The sequence below is a fragment of the Crinia signifera genome, chromosome 7, assembly GCF_055691185.1.
Source record: "Crinia signifera chromosome 7, ASM5569118v1, whole genome shotgun sequence".
NCBI classification, from domain to species: Eukaryota; Metazoa; Chordata; class Amphibia; order Anura; family Myobatrachidae; genus Crinia; species Crinia signifera.
Genome location: NC_139223.1, coordinates 70111524 through 70127722, shown reverse-complemented (window position 1 = coordinate 70127722; position 16199 = coordinate 70111524). Strand labels below are relative to the sequence as shown.

The window sequence follows — 16199 nt, the reverse complement described above, 5'->3', positions numbered from 1 at the left end:
TTCATTTTACATGGATCAAACAGAAAAACCTTATAGAGGGCAGATTACCCCCTCCCTGTATTAACATTTGGATAGTGGCTCCTCTCTACATAATCTGAAGTAGAGTGTGCAAGTCTAGAGCTCTGTTTTCTTCCATAGTTACACACATACAAATTGGTCATAATTTAGGTAAACATTTTTTTTTTATGGCAGAGGTGTCTTTTTGTCAGATAGGCCTGTCTAACCAGATTGTCACAGATTAACATGCTTTTGGGTCAAGCAATTAATTCTTGTGCAGTGTGCTAACCGGTTTTAATGAGTCCGTAAAATGAAATGCTTAACTAATTTCCCAGCACTCACTTTTCATTAAAAAAATCAGAAAACCATGTTCTAATGACACCTAACGATAATTAAGCTTAATGATTGTTTGAGAAAGGGGAGACTTCTAAATTATTGAGCGCAAGCAATGGATTAATATTTCAGAAATAAAAACACACTTTATTCTTTGTAAAAACTCATCATAAATACCGGAAGAGAATGAGAGATCAGACTCCAATTCATTCAGCTTCTTCAGCAGGGAAGCAGTAATATTTTCACGTTCCGCTTCTCGTTTGCCAACATCCAGTTCCTCGCTTACATTCTCATACCTGCAGGAAGGAAACCACTTGTGATTAAAATGCTTTGTGCATTTTGTCCTGGAATACAGAGTGGGCTGACAAGAATAATATAGTAAGGTGAGAAATTAACCCACAATTAATTAAAGTAGTAAAAAAAAAATAATCTGAATAATAAAGCAACGTGTCTGTCATAGGAGCTAGAGATCAGGCGACCAGTACAAAACTGAATTTCCTGAAGTCAATAATGATATGCAACGGGGAGGAGCTGATTTTATTGGCCATTAGACTTAAAAAGTGTCCAAGCTCCTGTTACCTCACCCTATCTGCGTCCTCTTACATGTGCGCCACACAGCCCCCTCTTGACATGCCAGGTCACATGAGACTTTGCTAGTGTCTGACATTTTTTTTGCTTTTCTCTTGCCGCAAATGCTTTTTAGTCACACAACATTGTGATTGTGCTGATCAATTTGATATATGACACATCTGTGTGCGACTGAGTCTCCAAATCTGTATACGAAGTGCTATAATGTAGCAGCTGCAGCTTTTTTTCTAGTCACCCTCTACCTCTCCCCAGTCAGTTATGAGGTGAGGTAGAGGGTGGCAGGGAGTCAGTGTTTGAGACATTGAGTGAGGCAGTGGGCAGCAGGGAAAGGCATTGGGTGAGCAGTGGGTCAGGGCTAGTTCTCAGACATTGCTCAAAATGATCAGGTGGCGGGCTAGGGTACAACTCATTACTGGGCTGGGCAGCAGTTTGTCCTTTACTCCCTAGGGCCCCTGGTACAATGCAACCTCAGCACCACTGGTAGTTCTGCCATGAATTCATGTCCTTTTGGACCCTGGATGGCAAAATAGAGCCAGAGCCCCACCATAATTGCGAAGCATCACCCCCTTCTGCTTTTTGTTTTTCTGAAAAGGTGGACTACCCTTTTTTTTTAAGCCATTTTGGATAGACTTTTGCTGTGCCAGGTAAGTTTCCAGATGCACAAAAAGTACTTTATTTACACAACATTTTTCAAAAGATTTACAGTAGCTGCATGCGCTCAAACCACTTAGTGAAGCAGGTGGACCAGTTCAAATCAAATACGCCTTCTACATGCTGAATGAAGTGGTCTGCTGCAGCTTTCAGGGACTCAAAATTAATCCCATGCATCTTGTACTCAATTGGTGGGAACACGAAAATGTAGCAGAGGGCCAGGTCTGTACTGTATAGTGGATGACTAAGTTCCTACATGCGTTCATGGATCAGAAAATCCACCACTTTCTTGGACTTGTGGCCAGGTGCATTGTCACTATGGAGAACTTTACAAACAACCGCAAGGTCTTGGATGACGCTTGTAAATAGATTCCAGAACTTGCAGCAGGCATTGGTTGCCGTACTAGTCTCCATTTATTGTCTCTGCTGCATGAGTGGTAGCTACATGACCAGTCTTGGCCACAAGAACAAACACCATCGGGCTTGGCCACGCTACAGTCACACTGGAGCTTCTGTGGTGGTGCATCTCCAACTGGGGTCCACTGGGACGTTTGTTGTTTGGCCTCAGGGGCAAAACAGTAGATCCAGGAGTCATCACTACTGATGATCTCCCAGACAGAGGGCCTTATTCTGGTTCGCTCGCAGAGGCAAATTCCTTCTCAAATGGACAAAACCATGTGTACTGCAGGTGGGGCAGATGTAACATGTGCACAGAGAATTAGATTTGGGTGGGGTTTTACTGCAAAGTGAGATCTATATTGCAGTGTAAAAATAAAGCAGTCAGTATTTTTCCTGCACAGAAACAAAATAACTCACCCAAATCTAATTCTCTCTGCACAAGTTACATCTGCCCCACCTGCAGTGCACATGGTTCTGCCCATTTGAGAAGGAATTTGCCTCTGCGAGTGGACTAGAATAAGGGCCAGAGTTCGAGCGACCGCCATCAAACTTGCCCAGCATGTTGTAGCACTAAGTCAACTAAGTCTACTTCTGCTCTCAAAATCATAGATCTATATAAATTCTAGATGAATAAATAATACATTTTAGTTTAGCCACATATTTATCATATTCTTGCATCAAAACATGTTTATTGACTTGTCGAGTCATTGATCTTGGCTTGTGGTTTCCCTATACCGGTAGTACCTTATAACACCAAGTCCAGCCCAGCTGTAGTCAACAATATAGGACAGTCCAGCTATCCTTTCAACTTCTAATCTGAACTCTTCTTTCAGCTGCAGTGTATTCTGCATAACAGGAGTCTTCAACATTATACATTCCACCAACTGATCGACGTCCTCCGCTGTTGTGCCTAGAACTATTAACAAACATAAATCTCTGCTATATTATTACAGGTAAACACTGCTAAAGTAGAGATAGAATGAGTTACTGAACATTATAAAGGAAACCGTATGAATAAGGGTCAGGGGGAGCCTATATTAGGGACTATCCCTATTATATGAGTATTCTGGCTGTATTGCTACAGCTGTTTGTTAAACTATATTGTCAGAGTCATTGTGACCTCTCGGTTTTATTCATCTGCCGACATGCTTACGTGGAAACAGGATGTATTAAATCAGTATCACTGGCAGCTGGTCACATTGCTATTAAATGTAACCCATAGAAGAGAGAGAACCAACCAATATTCTAGGGAAAGCTGCCAGTGATTTTAGTCATATATGCCCATGTAGGCTATCGAAGACCAGGGGGCAATAAACCAACTATACAAAAGGGCGTATACTTGCAGCCTAGCAAACAGGTCAGCGCTGCCCCGCTGAACATCCGCCCCCCCCCCAATCCCCTCGCTAGCATGTAAGGGGATGTGTATGAGAAAGAAAACCCCTCACATGAAGCAGAAGGGGAGAGAAATTATTCGATTATTGCCGACCATCGAACGATTTTTCTCCCCTTTGGAAATAAAAGTCAGTGTAAACTGACTCTTATTTCTGTCGCTGTTCACCGAAAAGGTGGTGGGTGCTGCCGCCTTGTGATGTCAGCCACCCGCCCTTGCAGGCAATGCAACACCTGCATTCCTAGGGGAATGCCCAGCATTTTCATGGAGACGCCCATAAAATGCTGGGCGTTCCTCTGACGCCTCCCCCTGCTCACTTCCCTCCCTCTCATATGAATGCCTCAAGCCAGTGCGATACTCGCTGAAGGCATTTGCAAAGGGAGTCTGCACTTGCGCAGAGCCCCCGGCAACAAAAACGGGGCCGACTTCAGACGCTGGTCTGAATCGGCTCCAAAATGCATTATTCACCTGTGTTACTGGCTGGATTGTTTGCCCGTTAAATGGATACATTTCTAGGGACAAAGTTAAGGACTTTATTTCCCCAAAGCCCCATACACTCTGACTATGTTTCTATCTGATTTTGCTTATGTGGTCAAAATCAAATCTAATGGTTCTCAGCCGCATTTGATCCGATGCGCCGCCCCGCAGTATCAAGATCAAATAGAAAATTAGACTGTGCAGGCAAGACTATACTGTACAGATCTGTACTATATATGCTAAACCAAATGTGTACACTGCGCCGTGCGATTCGCTCCTGATAGATCACTATGGGAACTGAATAGAAAATGAATCGCACCGTGTATACGGGGCTAAAGACTGACAGTACTACACAATTTATTTTATAAGAATGATCCATTTGTCACTGACCCACACGCACTACAGATGTAGCGCCTCTCATTCAGCCACCACCGGAAGGAAGCCTTCGCCAAAAGGGGGCGCAAAGGACACTGGTGCGCCCCCCTCCGGCGCAGCTCTCCGCACCCCCCCCCCCCCTAACCCTGCCACCTCCCTGAAGCAGAGACGGGAAGGGATGCTGCCGCCCACCGCTGACGCGTGTGCATCCCCATCAGATGGAGTGCCTCTCCTCCAGCTGAGGGGACCTGGCGAGGGCTCGGGATGTATGAGAGGAGCTCCATCCGTATGTCTGTTAAAGAAATTTATACACATCACCAAGTATAAGGATTAAAACTACCATAAAAAGGACCATTAACCTACCTGCAGAGGTCATCAGGGGATTAAAGCGCACACATGTGCCTTCATCTTCCAGTTCCACTATATCCACCCCACAGGATGGAACAAGTACAGCCAGCTGTTCTCCAAGCTACATAGAACAATAGTGACATGGTTACAACTTGTGCGGCCCATACCATATACAGTGCCAACATAAACACCGTAAAAAACAAGTGCTTACCCACTGATTAATAGCATCACTCTCCCTTTCAATGGTGCTCAAGTTCAATGTGGAGTCTATAAAACCCAGAAAACAGTTTTGTCTTAGAACCATAACAGCTGCCTTATTTTAAATGTATTTCAATATTGAAGTATATTGAAAAGTTTCAAACCTGACTTAGAACCTTCGTGAAGGTATTTGAATACCACCACTGGCGATCTTTCATCATGTTCAACCTAATAGATAGGAGAGCATACAGATAGTAAGGCATTTTTACATTTCACATACTCAGCACTTTCCCTGCATTCCCCTATTCTACATGTATGCAGAGCTGGATGGAAGCCTTGGTATTCTATAACCGGCCAGGGTCATTTTCAATTGTACAGTGCTGCATATCTAGAGATGAATCACAGGGCTAATGAATTACTAATAAGATATCCAACACCTGTAGAACAAGAAAGGTGGCAATAAGGGGTCGGAGCAGTTTTATAAGAGACAAAAGCAATTACAAGTTAGGCATGTTCCAGCTTCACAGGTGCTTACTGGAGTATACTACCAATTGTAACCGGTGTTCATCATGGTTTATAGAACAAAGAAACTCTGTAGGCCTCTCTGGCATGGCATAAATTAATGTGTATGTGATCCACCCCATATAGGTTGCTAGATAGATAGAGTGCGCGCACGATAGATAGATAGATAGATAGCCCACAGGTCACTGTGGTTTTAGTGCATACTGTACCGAAGTTTTGATGGAACTCAAATTCTTTAAGTTTTCCAGCAGCCTTTGACTCTGTTAACAAAACAAAGGCGAGTGTGTAAGGTGTGAGTGTGGTAACAGATTGAAGCTTACTTTACACATTCCACTACTGTATACTTAAGGTATCCATACACATTTAGGCTGATTTCACCTGACGGATTGAGCTGAGAAATCGGATGTGTTTGTCTCCCCTCTCAGGTTCGAAGCGCAGCCTCATGCGCATCGGACCTGAACCCAGGGGTCAGACCTGTTGTCCATCTGACCTCCGACTCTGCCACCCTCCTGGTGGCGGGGAACAGGGTCTCACGCGATACATCGCATGTTAAAGGACTGCATGCAGCTGCATGCTCAAGGGGGGGTCAGGTGGCCATACACTACTGCGATACATCGAAGTAGTGTATGGCCACCTTTACTTTTTACAGGCTGTTTGCTTTATTTTAAAGCCCGCAACGATTAAAGGCACCTTTTCCTATACATCAGGCAGCTCGCTGGTATAGTACTTTACTCACTTTTAAAATTCGGTGAATCAAAATAATTATTTTAACCTCACTTGATGCAAACATCTGCACTAGTTCTAAAACAGTTAAACTATGAGCAATATGTTGTACATCATCCTGCATTAAGGGCCAACAGAGGATGCCGCTGCCAATGCAAGTCAATGACATTAGTGCAGTTTGAGCGTTTTTTGACGTTCCAAGTTATTAGAATCATTCTTAGTGTTTACGCAGCTTTAATAAGGGTTCTATACAGCAGGAGGGTTCTATACAGCAGGGAACTAATGACCTTTAGTGTTTATTCAATAACGAGATGCTGAGAGCAAGGCATTAGAAATAATGAAAGCAGATCTTGAATTGGTTACGGCTTCTGCGTTCATGTTCTTTCATTCCTTAACCAACCAGTAATAATATACTGCAAGTGCGCTTGTGAAGCTTGGGAGTTCTGACCTAGCATTATGTTCCTATAGCGACCAATCTACTTTAACAAAAAAAAAAATAAGTGTCCTTCACAAAAAGAGCAACAGCTAATAGTATGAGCCAAGAGAGTGACCTTCCTTTCTAGTGGTAGAGGCCGCCTTGTACCAAACAAGAAATTAAGGAAAGGGCTATTAACAAAATGAAACCATGTCCTTCAAGAGATTAGAAAAAAAAATGGCTCCAACTGCCCTGTACAGGAATATCATAATTCTGATGCTTAGAAGAAATCAAGGTTCTCTCAATATACGGTAATATAATTGATTTTGACTGTCATCAGGAACAGTTTTCAATGCTGGCTTCTCCGACAGCATTGAGCAGGGTTTCTCGGCAGAACGAGCCTGACATCACCGGCTGCAGCTCGCCTCTTCCCGGACGCAGCTCGCGGCCACGCCCCCTTCTCGGTCCCCGGCAGGCGGGACATTGAATCCCGCCTGCATGTTCTCGGTCGAGCTGACAGAGAATGGGACTGGGTCACGGCGGTCGAGCAAGCTGGACTGCCGTGACACTCAGATTGAATACCCCTCCTTAGTGTGACACATCTTGTTTCAGGACCATGAGAAATGTAAACCACGCCTGACCTCATAGGGTTAATTTACTACGATCGCAGTTCTATTGAAGATGGGATGTTGCCCATACCAACCAATCAGATTCTACTTCTTATTTATTTAGCACCTTCTAGAAGATAATCGATAGAATCCGATTCTGTCTATCCCATCTTTAATAGAACTCCCATCTTAGAAAATTTACTTCAAAGCATTCGCTGCAAATCTGTGTTGTTTCACATGCAGAAGGAAACGGTTCACCCCAACAGTACTGGGCAGTTTACACCGTGGTTTAGGTTTGAGATAAAAATCAATCCCTGCCATCTCCTAATCTGTCTGCAAGGGTTAAGCCAAGGTATAAATACATGGTTATCAATGGGCATATTCCTGTCTTGCCACATGGGAATAAAATAGATGGATTTATTTTGTGTGCTGTAGTGAAAGTACAGGTCGACTTCTCGCTAACATTTCATCTAAGTGGCTGCGACTTATTATATACATTTAAGGACATGTGGATCTGATCAGTGTGCCACAGTAATAAGGAATTTGGTACTTACCGATAATTCCCTTTCACCGAATCAGCAGGAGACACTGCAGTCATTACATGTGGGGGATAGAGTAGGTGTACTGGAGGAGTGGCACTTTAAGAAAACTTTACTGCTGCTGGCTCCTCCCTCCTCTATCCCCACCCAGACCCCAGTCTTAGAAAAACTGTGTCCGAGAGGAGAAGAGAGACCAGGGCCTGCCCGGTAGGGAACGGAGCTAAAACATAAACAGAGTTAGTAGACAATGCACATAACGTGAACATACTAACAAAACATAACACATAGGATTTTTGAAAAGATCCCTATGTACTAATAATAACTATGCAACAAACATTGCAACAATAGAAAGAACGTATCTTTCACACACACAAACCACACTAACATCATGGCAGGAGAACCAGTGCTGGGTGGGCGTGCAGTGTCTCCTGCTGATTCGGTGAAAGGGAATTATCGGTAAGTACCAAATTCCTTATTTCACCTACATGCAGCAGGAGCCACTGCAGTCATTACATGTGGGGATACATACCCAAGCTTTTAAGTCCGGGCGGGAGAGCTCTGGGGCTCCTGTAACACTGCCCTACTAAAAGCCGTAGCCGAGCTGGCGAAGGTATCAAACCGATAAAACTTTGCAAACGTGCTAGATCCCGACCAGGTAGCCGCTTTGCACACTTGTGTCAAGGAGACACCTCTCGCCATGGCCCAAGAAGTACTTACTGACCTCGTGGAGTGCGCTGACACTCCCGATGGTACCTTCTTTTGTGCATACAAGTAGGCTTCCCTAATTGTACAGCAAATCCATCTTGCCAAAGTCCTTTTTGTCGCAGGCCAACCTCTCTTAAGTGCATCGTAGAGCACAAAAAGGCTGTCAGATTTCCTTAGATGTTGGGTTCGCCTAACATAAACCTGTAAGGCTCTGACTACATCCAGCGAAGCATCTTCACCCTGAAGAACTGGTACAACAATAGGCTGGTTTACATGAAATGCAGAAACCACCTTAGGAAGGAAATTCCTGCTAGTACGTAGTTCAGCCCTGTCCCTGTAAAAGGTAAGGAAAGGAGACTTACACGATAGGGCTCCTAATTCAGAAACCCTACGTGCTGAGGCCAAAGCCAGCAGCATCACCGTCTTCCAAGTCAGAAATTTGAGATCCGAGGTGTCCAGTGGCTCAAAAACATTTGACTTCAAAAACTCTAGAACCACCACTAAATTCCATGGTTCCGTAGGAGCAGTGAACGGTGGTTGAAGTCGAAGTACTCCTTTAAAAAAGGTTTGTACCTCAGGAATCAGCGCTATCCTGCGATGGAAGAATACTGAGAGGGCTGAAACCTGGACCTTGAGAGAAGCAAGCTTCAAACCTGATGCAAGTCCCGCCTGCAGGAATTCAAGAAGTCTAGCCAGAGAAAAGATTGCCTTAGGCACCTTCCTAGCCTCGCACCAGCGGATGTATGACTTCCATATTCTATGGTAGTGAGACGCTGTTACATCCTTCCTTGCTTTAAGCATTGTAGGAATGACCGTTCCTGGTATACCTCTTCTCTTCAAAAGTTCGGCCTCAACCTCCACGCCGTCAAACGTAGACGAGGCAAGTTTTGGTAGACGAATGGACCTTGCTGCAGCAGGTCTTCTCGCAGCGGCAGGCGCCAAGGTTCCTCCACCATCAGGTCCCTGAGGTCGGAGTACCACGGACGCCTGGGCCAATCTGGAGCGATTAAGATGACTTCTGCTGCTCCCCTCTTTATCCGTTTGAGTACCTTTTGAAGTAACGGAATAGGAGGGAAGAGATATACCAGGTCGAAGTCCCAGGGAATGGAGAGGGCATCCACTGCCGCAGCCGCTGGATCCTGAGCCCTTGCACAATACTGGGGAAGTTTGTGATTCAGTCTGGATGCCATGAGATCTATCTGTGGCATCCCCCATCTCTGAACCAGCTGTTGGAAAACCTCCGGATGAAGACCCCACTCTCCCGGGTGGAGGTCCTGCCTGCTGAGGTAATCCGCCTCCCAATTTTCCACTCCTGGAATAAAGACTGCGGAGAAACCGGTGGTGTATGTTTCTGCCCAGGACAGAATCGGGCGGACTTCGCGCATGGCTGTCCTGCTCCTGGTGCCCCCTTGTCGGTTGATATAGGATACTGCCGTGATGTTGTCCGACTGTATCCTTACCGGCAAACCGACAAGAAGGGGGTGGGCCTGTGCCAGTGCCAACCTGATAGCCCGTAACTCCAAGATGTTTATGGGTAAGCGGGCTTCCTGGCTGGTCCAAAGACCCTGGAAGGTGCGACCCAGCGTGACCGCACCCCAACCCCGAAGGCTGGCATCTGTGGTCACCATAGTCCAGACCTGAGACTGGAAGGAGCGACCCTTGGTAAGGTTGGATGTATTCAACCACCACTGAAGAGAGAGTCGAGCTTCCTTGGACAGAACAATGGTCTTGTGGATTTGAAGATGGGATCCCGACCATTGAGCTAGAAGATTGCCTTGAAAGGTCCTGGAATGAAACCTTCCGTAAGATAGGGCCTCGAAGGCTGCCACCATCAGGCCTAACAGCTTGGTGCACAAATGCACCGATACTCTGCGAGGCGTCAGGACCTGACGAACCCTCTGCTGGATGACTGTGACCTTGGATAATGGCAGAAAAACCCTTTCCTGGACAGTGTCGAACAACAGACCCAGAAACAATATCTTCTGTGTTGGTTCCAGCTGAGACTTTTTGAAATTCAGGATCCAACCATTCTGAACCAGGAAGTCGCAGGTAGTCCGGGCATCCTGTTGTAGTTTTTGTGGAGAGGATGCTTTCAGGAGAAGATCGTCCAGATAGGGCACAATCGTTATCCCCTGAATCCGAAGGGCTGATATCATGCAAGCCATAACCTTTGTGAAGGTTCTTGGAGCTGATGAAAGACCGAAAGGGAGTGCTCTGAACTGGTAATGCTGATTGCGAATCGCAAACCTGAGGAACCGATGGTGTGGTTCCCAGATCGGAATATGCAAATAGGCATCCTTTATGTCCAGTGATAAGAGAAACTCCCTTGGCTCCAGGCTTGCAATGACTGACCTTATAGATTCCATCTTGAACCTGTGGTACACGATGTAATCGTTGAGGTGCTTCAGATTGAGAATGGGCCTTACCGAACCGTCCGGTTTCGGTACTAGAAAAAGACTTGAGTAATAACCCAGCTTTTCCTGAGCTTTGGGGACAGGTATAATGACCCCTGCTTGTAAAAAACTTTGAATGGAGTTGACCAAAGCTGCTTGTGTTGTTACTAAAGCAGGTAGGCCTGTTGTAAAAAACCTGTTCGGCGGAGCCTGAACAAACTCCAGTTTGTACCCATGTTCCACAATCTGAAGCACCCAACTGTCTCGACAGTGAGACCTCCAGACGTTCTCGAAGAGGGATAACCTTGCGCCCACCTTGGGATCCCCCAAATGGGCGGGAAGCCCGTCATGCCACAGGTTTGTCTGCAACCTTGGTTTCTGCACGACGGGTAGAGGTAACTGCGGTTGTGGCTCCTCTGCCACCTCTGCCTCTGCGTCCTCGAAAGGACGAAAAACCTCCCCTGGCACGTCCTCTGAATGAGGCGCCCCCTCTAAAAGCCCGAAAGGACGGTGTAAATTGTCTCTTCGGTGGGGGAGTGGCCGAAGGGAGGAAGGTAGACTTACCTCCGGTAGCTTGAGCAATGAGCTTGTCAAGCTCAGGCCCAAACAACATATCTCCCGCATAAGGCAAAGCTTCTACTGCCTTTTTTATGTCGGCCTCCGCCTGCCAAGATCTTAACCAGATAGTACGTCTGGCCAATACCGCTGAAGCTGAGATTTTAGCACCCAACTCAGCTACATCTGAAGCAGCTTCTCCTGTATAGACAGCTGCATCTTTAACATACAGAGCCAGCTGTAGCAGTTCGTCACGGGGCCTACCGCTCTGTAGACCCAACGCAAGCTCTTCAGACCATTTCTCCATGGCCTTACTGACCCAGGCTGAAGCTAAGGCTGGTCTGAGTAAGACCCCTGCCGTTGTATAAATAGTTTTTACCGTTGTCTCAAGACGGCGGTCAGGGGCCTCCTTTAGAGCCACTGCCGCCGGAACTGGAAGCGTGGTCCGCTTGGAGAGCCTGGACAGCGAGACATCAGCTGGAGGCGGAGTCTCCCATTTTTCTCTAGATTCTTGAGAAAAAGGGTAAAGTAACTTCATGCGCCTAGACAATTGGAATTTTCTGTCTGGCGTTTTCCATACATTTAGGAGAGGTCTGTCTAATTCAGCCGAATCAGGGAAGGTAACCTGCTGTTTTTGTGTCCGCCCAAATAAGGACAAAGGAACCGGAGTATCGTCCTCCACCAAATTAAGTGTGGTGCGAACAGCCTGAATCAGGCCCTCTACCCCCTGAGGATCATCACGCTGTAGCGCCTCATCCTGAATGAATTCAGGTTCATCTACCTGAAGCAAATCCACATCGTCCTCCCCATCAGTATCATTATCATCCTGTAATAGACCTATGGGAGATCTGGGACGCTTTTGTGAAGGCCGTGAAGGCCCAGCTACAGGGTTGGACCCAGAGGCCATAGATTGCATAAGCGTCTTAACCCAGGCTGGTTCAGTAGAACCCATAATGGACAGGTGAGCATGAAATCTCTCCCTGTCCTTCCTGGAAGCAGCTAATTCTGCAGCCAATCCAGCCAACACATTCTGTAGTAAAGGCTCAGAAGATTCTGACTGAGAAGCCTGTGTCTGAGGCTCCACTTCCTGTGTGTGCTTTGCCTGATAACAAGATTCACACAAAGAGACACCCTTTATATGCTGGGTGAACTGCTCCTTACAGGACTTGCATGTAAAAACCTTAAGGGCAGCCTTGGAGGCAGCTTTTCCTGTCATACTGTCAGTGTATGAGATTAGTTATAAAATCACACACACACACACAGACACAATATACAAGAATGCACAGACTTGTAAAGCAACAGATACTATTCCTAAAACAGCGGAGCTGAGCTAGGATAGGGAGGGGGAGCCTTCCGCCCTTGTATCAGAGATTATGCACAATCTCTGTAAACTGTGCACAAAAAATAATCCCCCAGTAACTTACAGACCTGCTCTGTAGTGGGTAAGGGGGGCGCTGGACTGCAGTGCGTGCGCTGGAGCGCTGTACACGATGTCCTCAGATCAGCCTTGCGGAGGTACAGCAATGGCGCCGGCAGCAGGGAGAGAGGAGAGAAAGAAAGGGCGTCTCTTGCTGACGTCACCTAAGCCCTCCCTCTCCCTCCGGCGCGTAGTTTTACTAGAGCGGAGCGCTGTGTACAGCCTCCGCTCTGATGCTGTCCCCACTGACGCTCCCCAAAATGGCGGCCGTCAGACTACAGGCTGCTGAATCATTGAGAACGGGTGCGCCCGCCCGTCTCAGGCCACATTTCGGCGCACAGCGCCGCTTACCTGCAGCGATGCTGCCTTCATCCCTGGAGCAGTGGCCAGGCCTTGGACCCGTAACGCGAGCCGCGTGCAGCTGCGGCGGGTCCCCGATGCGGTGGCACCGGTGGCCGGGTGCATAGAAGGCGCACTGCGGGCAGTGGCGACCAGCACCCCTCCAGGTCCCTCGGAGCAGGCAGACCCTGCGGAGGGGTCTGCCTGTGATCAGCAGTCAAAAAATAAAAATATTTTCAAAAGAAAAAGTAAGAATAAAAGTAAAAAAGACCTAACTCCCTGAGGAGAATAGGCCCAGAGAACCTACTCCTCCGGGCACTTTTTCTAAGACTGGGGTCTGGGTGGGGATAGAGGAGGGAGGAGCCAGCAGCAGTAAAGTTTTCTTAAAGTGCCACTCCTCCAGTACACCTACTCTATCCCCCACATGTAATGACTGCAGTGGCTCCTGCTGCATGTAGGTGAAAAATTACATATGATCAAGTCTTGTTATTAGTACACCGGTCTGTGATGAAAGATTCATTTCCTCTGCGGATTGTACAGTTACCACTGTGCCAGCTGCTGAATCCACTCAGACTGTGTCACATGGCAATGAGAGCACAGGGGCACCTTGGGAACGGCAACTATTTTTATTCAGTGAAACACTCCTTCCTGGTGTTTCACTTGTTATACTTCCCGTTCAAGAGAAACCCTAACACTGTAAATATGGCATTTGTGGTCATTGGTTTAGCGCAGATTATTTAACTCACTCCAGGATGAGAGAGAGATCTTTAGCATTCCTTTAAGGAGGGATACATTTTGGATCAATGTTAAAAGGAAATCAGAACAGTATAGATGTAGTGTAGATTTTATTGAGCTCCAGAAGTATAGTTTATACTGTGCCTGGAAATGTAATCATGAACATCGCTATAAACCTCAGCAATGAAGAGGCATTCTATGCACAGAATATATGGTTAGGCACATACCAGTTGAGATGTATGTTTTATCCGCTCAACAATCCCATTATGTCCAAGATATTGCAGAGATAACCACAGTGGCAGAGCCCGAAGCTTCTCCACAGGCTGGCTTGTAGTGAGCCCGGCAGCAAGGGACTATGGGAGACATTGTGGAAAGGAGTCAACACCATGCAGAACACATTTCGCAAGAGCAATGGGTTACATATATTACAGGTGTGGTATAGGGTACCGACAGTCGGGATCCCGACAGTCATTAGCCCGATGTCGGGATCCCGACTGCCTGGACTCAGACAGCATGGTGAGTGCAACAAAGCCCCTTGCGGGCACGATGGCTCACTACGCTCGCCCCCTATTCTATTCTCCCTCTATGGGGGTCGTGGACCCCCACAGGGGAGAATAGCCGGTGGCTGTCGGGCACCCGTCTGTCGGAGTTTTCACAGTCGGGATCCCGACGTCGGGTAAATGCCTGTCGGGATCCCGACTGTCGGGACCGCGTCCGGCACCATATATTACATAATCAAAATACAGGAATTGTTCCTATTACAGTATGAGCATCAAATGCATTACTCCGGTACTGAAATAGGGAGGCATTTCCCAGAAAAAGTTACAGCGTATGGAACACTTAATCATTTTAGCTATGCCATCACTCATGACCAGATGCACTGTTAATATTGTGTACAGAGTCAGGCAATCGACCACCCCTCAACACCTTGTTAACATAGCTGCCATTTGTGCAGTGAAGTCACTTACATAGGCTGCATAGTAAATAAAAGTGGTAATGTTTATTTTTCATAAGTATATCAGAGCAGGTTTTAGTTTAATCATCTAAAATGTATTATCATCAATAAGACAGGCATTAAGGAGCAAATGTCTCACCAAAGATGGATCCTCATGTCGATACAAGGTAACAGCAGGGACTGCTGGTAGGCCCAGCCATGGTCCAAGTGTAAGGGTCATACTGTCACACTTTGTTGCCGCCTGGTTTATAAAAAAAAATAAAAAAAAGATGAGAATAATCATTTCAAAGTAACTTCAGATACATGGTTACAGCAAGAATGCAAATAAAGAGCAAATTTGCAATGTGTGAGTTTCCACTACCTAAATCGGTCTAGATTACAACTATTCCCATCTGGAAATGTAGTTGAAAATGTTTAATGACCATTCTATGTAGGCTTGCCATACTATCCATCCAACACTAATTAATTACACAGGTTCTATAGGTGAATAAAACCAGATGAAATACAGAATTAAAGTCAGTCAGCCACAGTACCGGTGTCATTCACCAGTGTCCGGTATGAAGGGATAGCTTGGTAAGCCTAATTGGGTATGGATCATAGTGCCGATAGAGTCTAGGTTGAATGTCTAAAGGTCGACACCTAAAGATCGACATGCACAAATGTCAACTTTGACAAATGTCTGACACAAAAAAAAGGTCAACATTGAAAAGGACGGCACATGAATAGATCGACATGAGTTTTTCCACTTTTTTGGGTGAAAAACATGGATCTCCAATAAGTGCAGCACTTTGCTTGCCATGCTTCAAGTCAGGTGCCTTGCCGCGCTTGGCACATTGTACCGTTTCCAACCACAGTTCACGTGGAAGGTAAACTATAAAAAAAAAAAAGTCCCCAAAAATTGTGAAAAGTTCAGGTCGACCTTTTCATGAATCGAACACAGCCATGGCAACCTTTTGATTGTTTTGACCTTTTGCATGTTGATCTTTTGTCAATGTCGACCTAGACCTATCATCCTGTTCCCACCCTATTATACTGTGCGCAGCCACATGTGATATCTCCTATATATTAGCCCAGATCTGTCACTGTGACAATGTGTACAATGCTGGGCGGAGTCATAGAGTGAAATATCGGGGCTAATAGCCTATCAGCATAGCACTTGCCGAGATCGCTCCTCCCCATGTTGCCTCCCTTCACTGCAGCCTGCCCTGCTGCTCACCCCCTCGCCATACACAATGGAGGATCAGTCCCCTGCAGACTTGCTCCTGAGGAAGCCAGACAGAGAACATCCGGGGAAACGCGTTGAGCCTATTGAATAAATGCTGATCCATCCATCCATTATACCAAGTGATTTGCCCATCCTCCCACTGACGTCCACAATTCTCCTGACTTATCAAGACAATATTAACATTTGGGATATCTGCACTATTCCTAATCGTTCCAGCATCTAAGGAGAAGACACCCAATAGGGAGGTTTGAGCCCTTAATAAGGGAACTTTGGGACTCTGTCATCAGCTTTTTCTGGCCTACAAACTTCACC

At 46.3% G+C, this 16199-nt stretch overlaps 1 protein-coding gene across 1 annotated transcript in view; it reads right to left on the bottom strand.

The window, feature by feature from the left end:
• PDXDC1 (pyridoxal dependent decarboxylase domain containing 1) overlaps positions 1-16199 on the bottom strand; it is an 86905-nt gene that overhangs the window by 5699 nt on the left and 65007 nt on the right. Inside the window, exons 11-18 of the mRNA XM_083153304.1 lie at positions 14802-14903; positions 13935-14060; positions 5488-5538; positions 4921-4984; positions 4770-4825; positions 4574-4679; positions 2713-2884; positions 508-626 (exon numbers count right to left, since the gene is read on the bottom strand). Of these exons, the coding sequence (XP_083009430.1) occupies positions 508-626; positions 2713-2884; positions 4574-4679; positions 4770-4825; positions 4921-4984; positions 5488-5538; positions 13935-14060; positions 14802-14903 (796 nt within the window). The remainder of the gene's footprint in view (positions 1-507; positions 627-2712; positions 2885-4573; positions 4680-4769; positions 4826-4920; positions 4985-5487; positions 5539-13934; positions 14061-14801; positions 14904-16199) is intronic.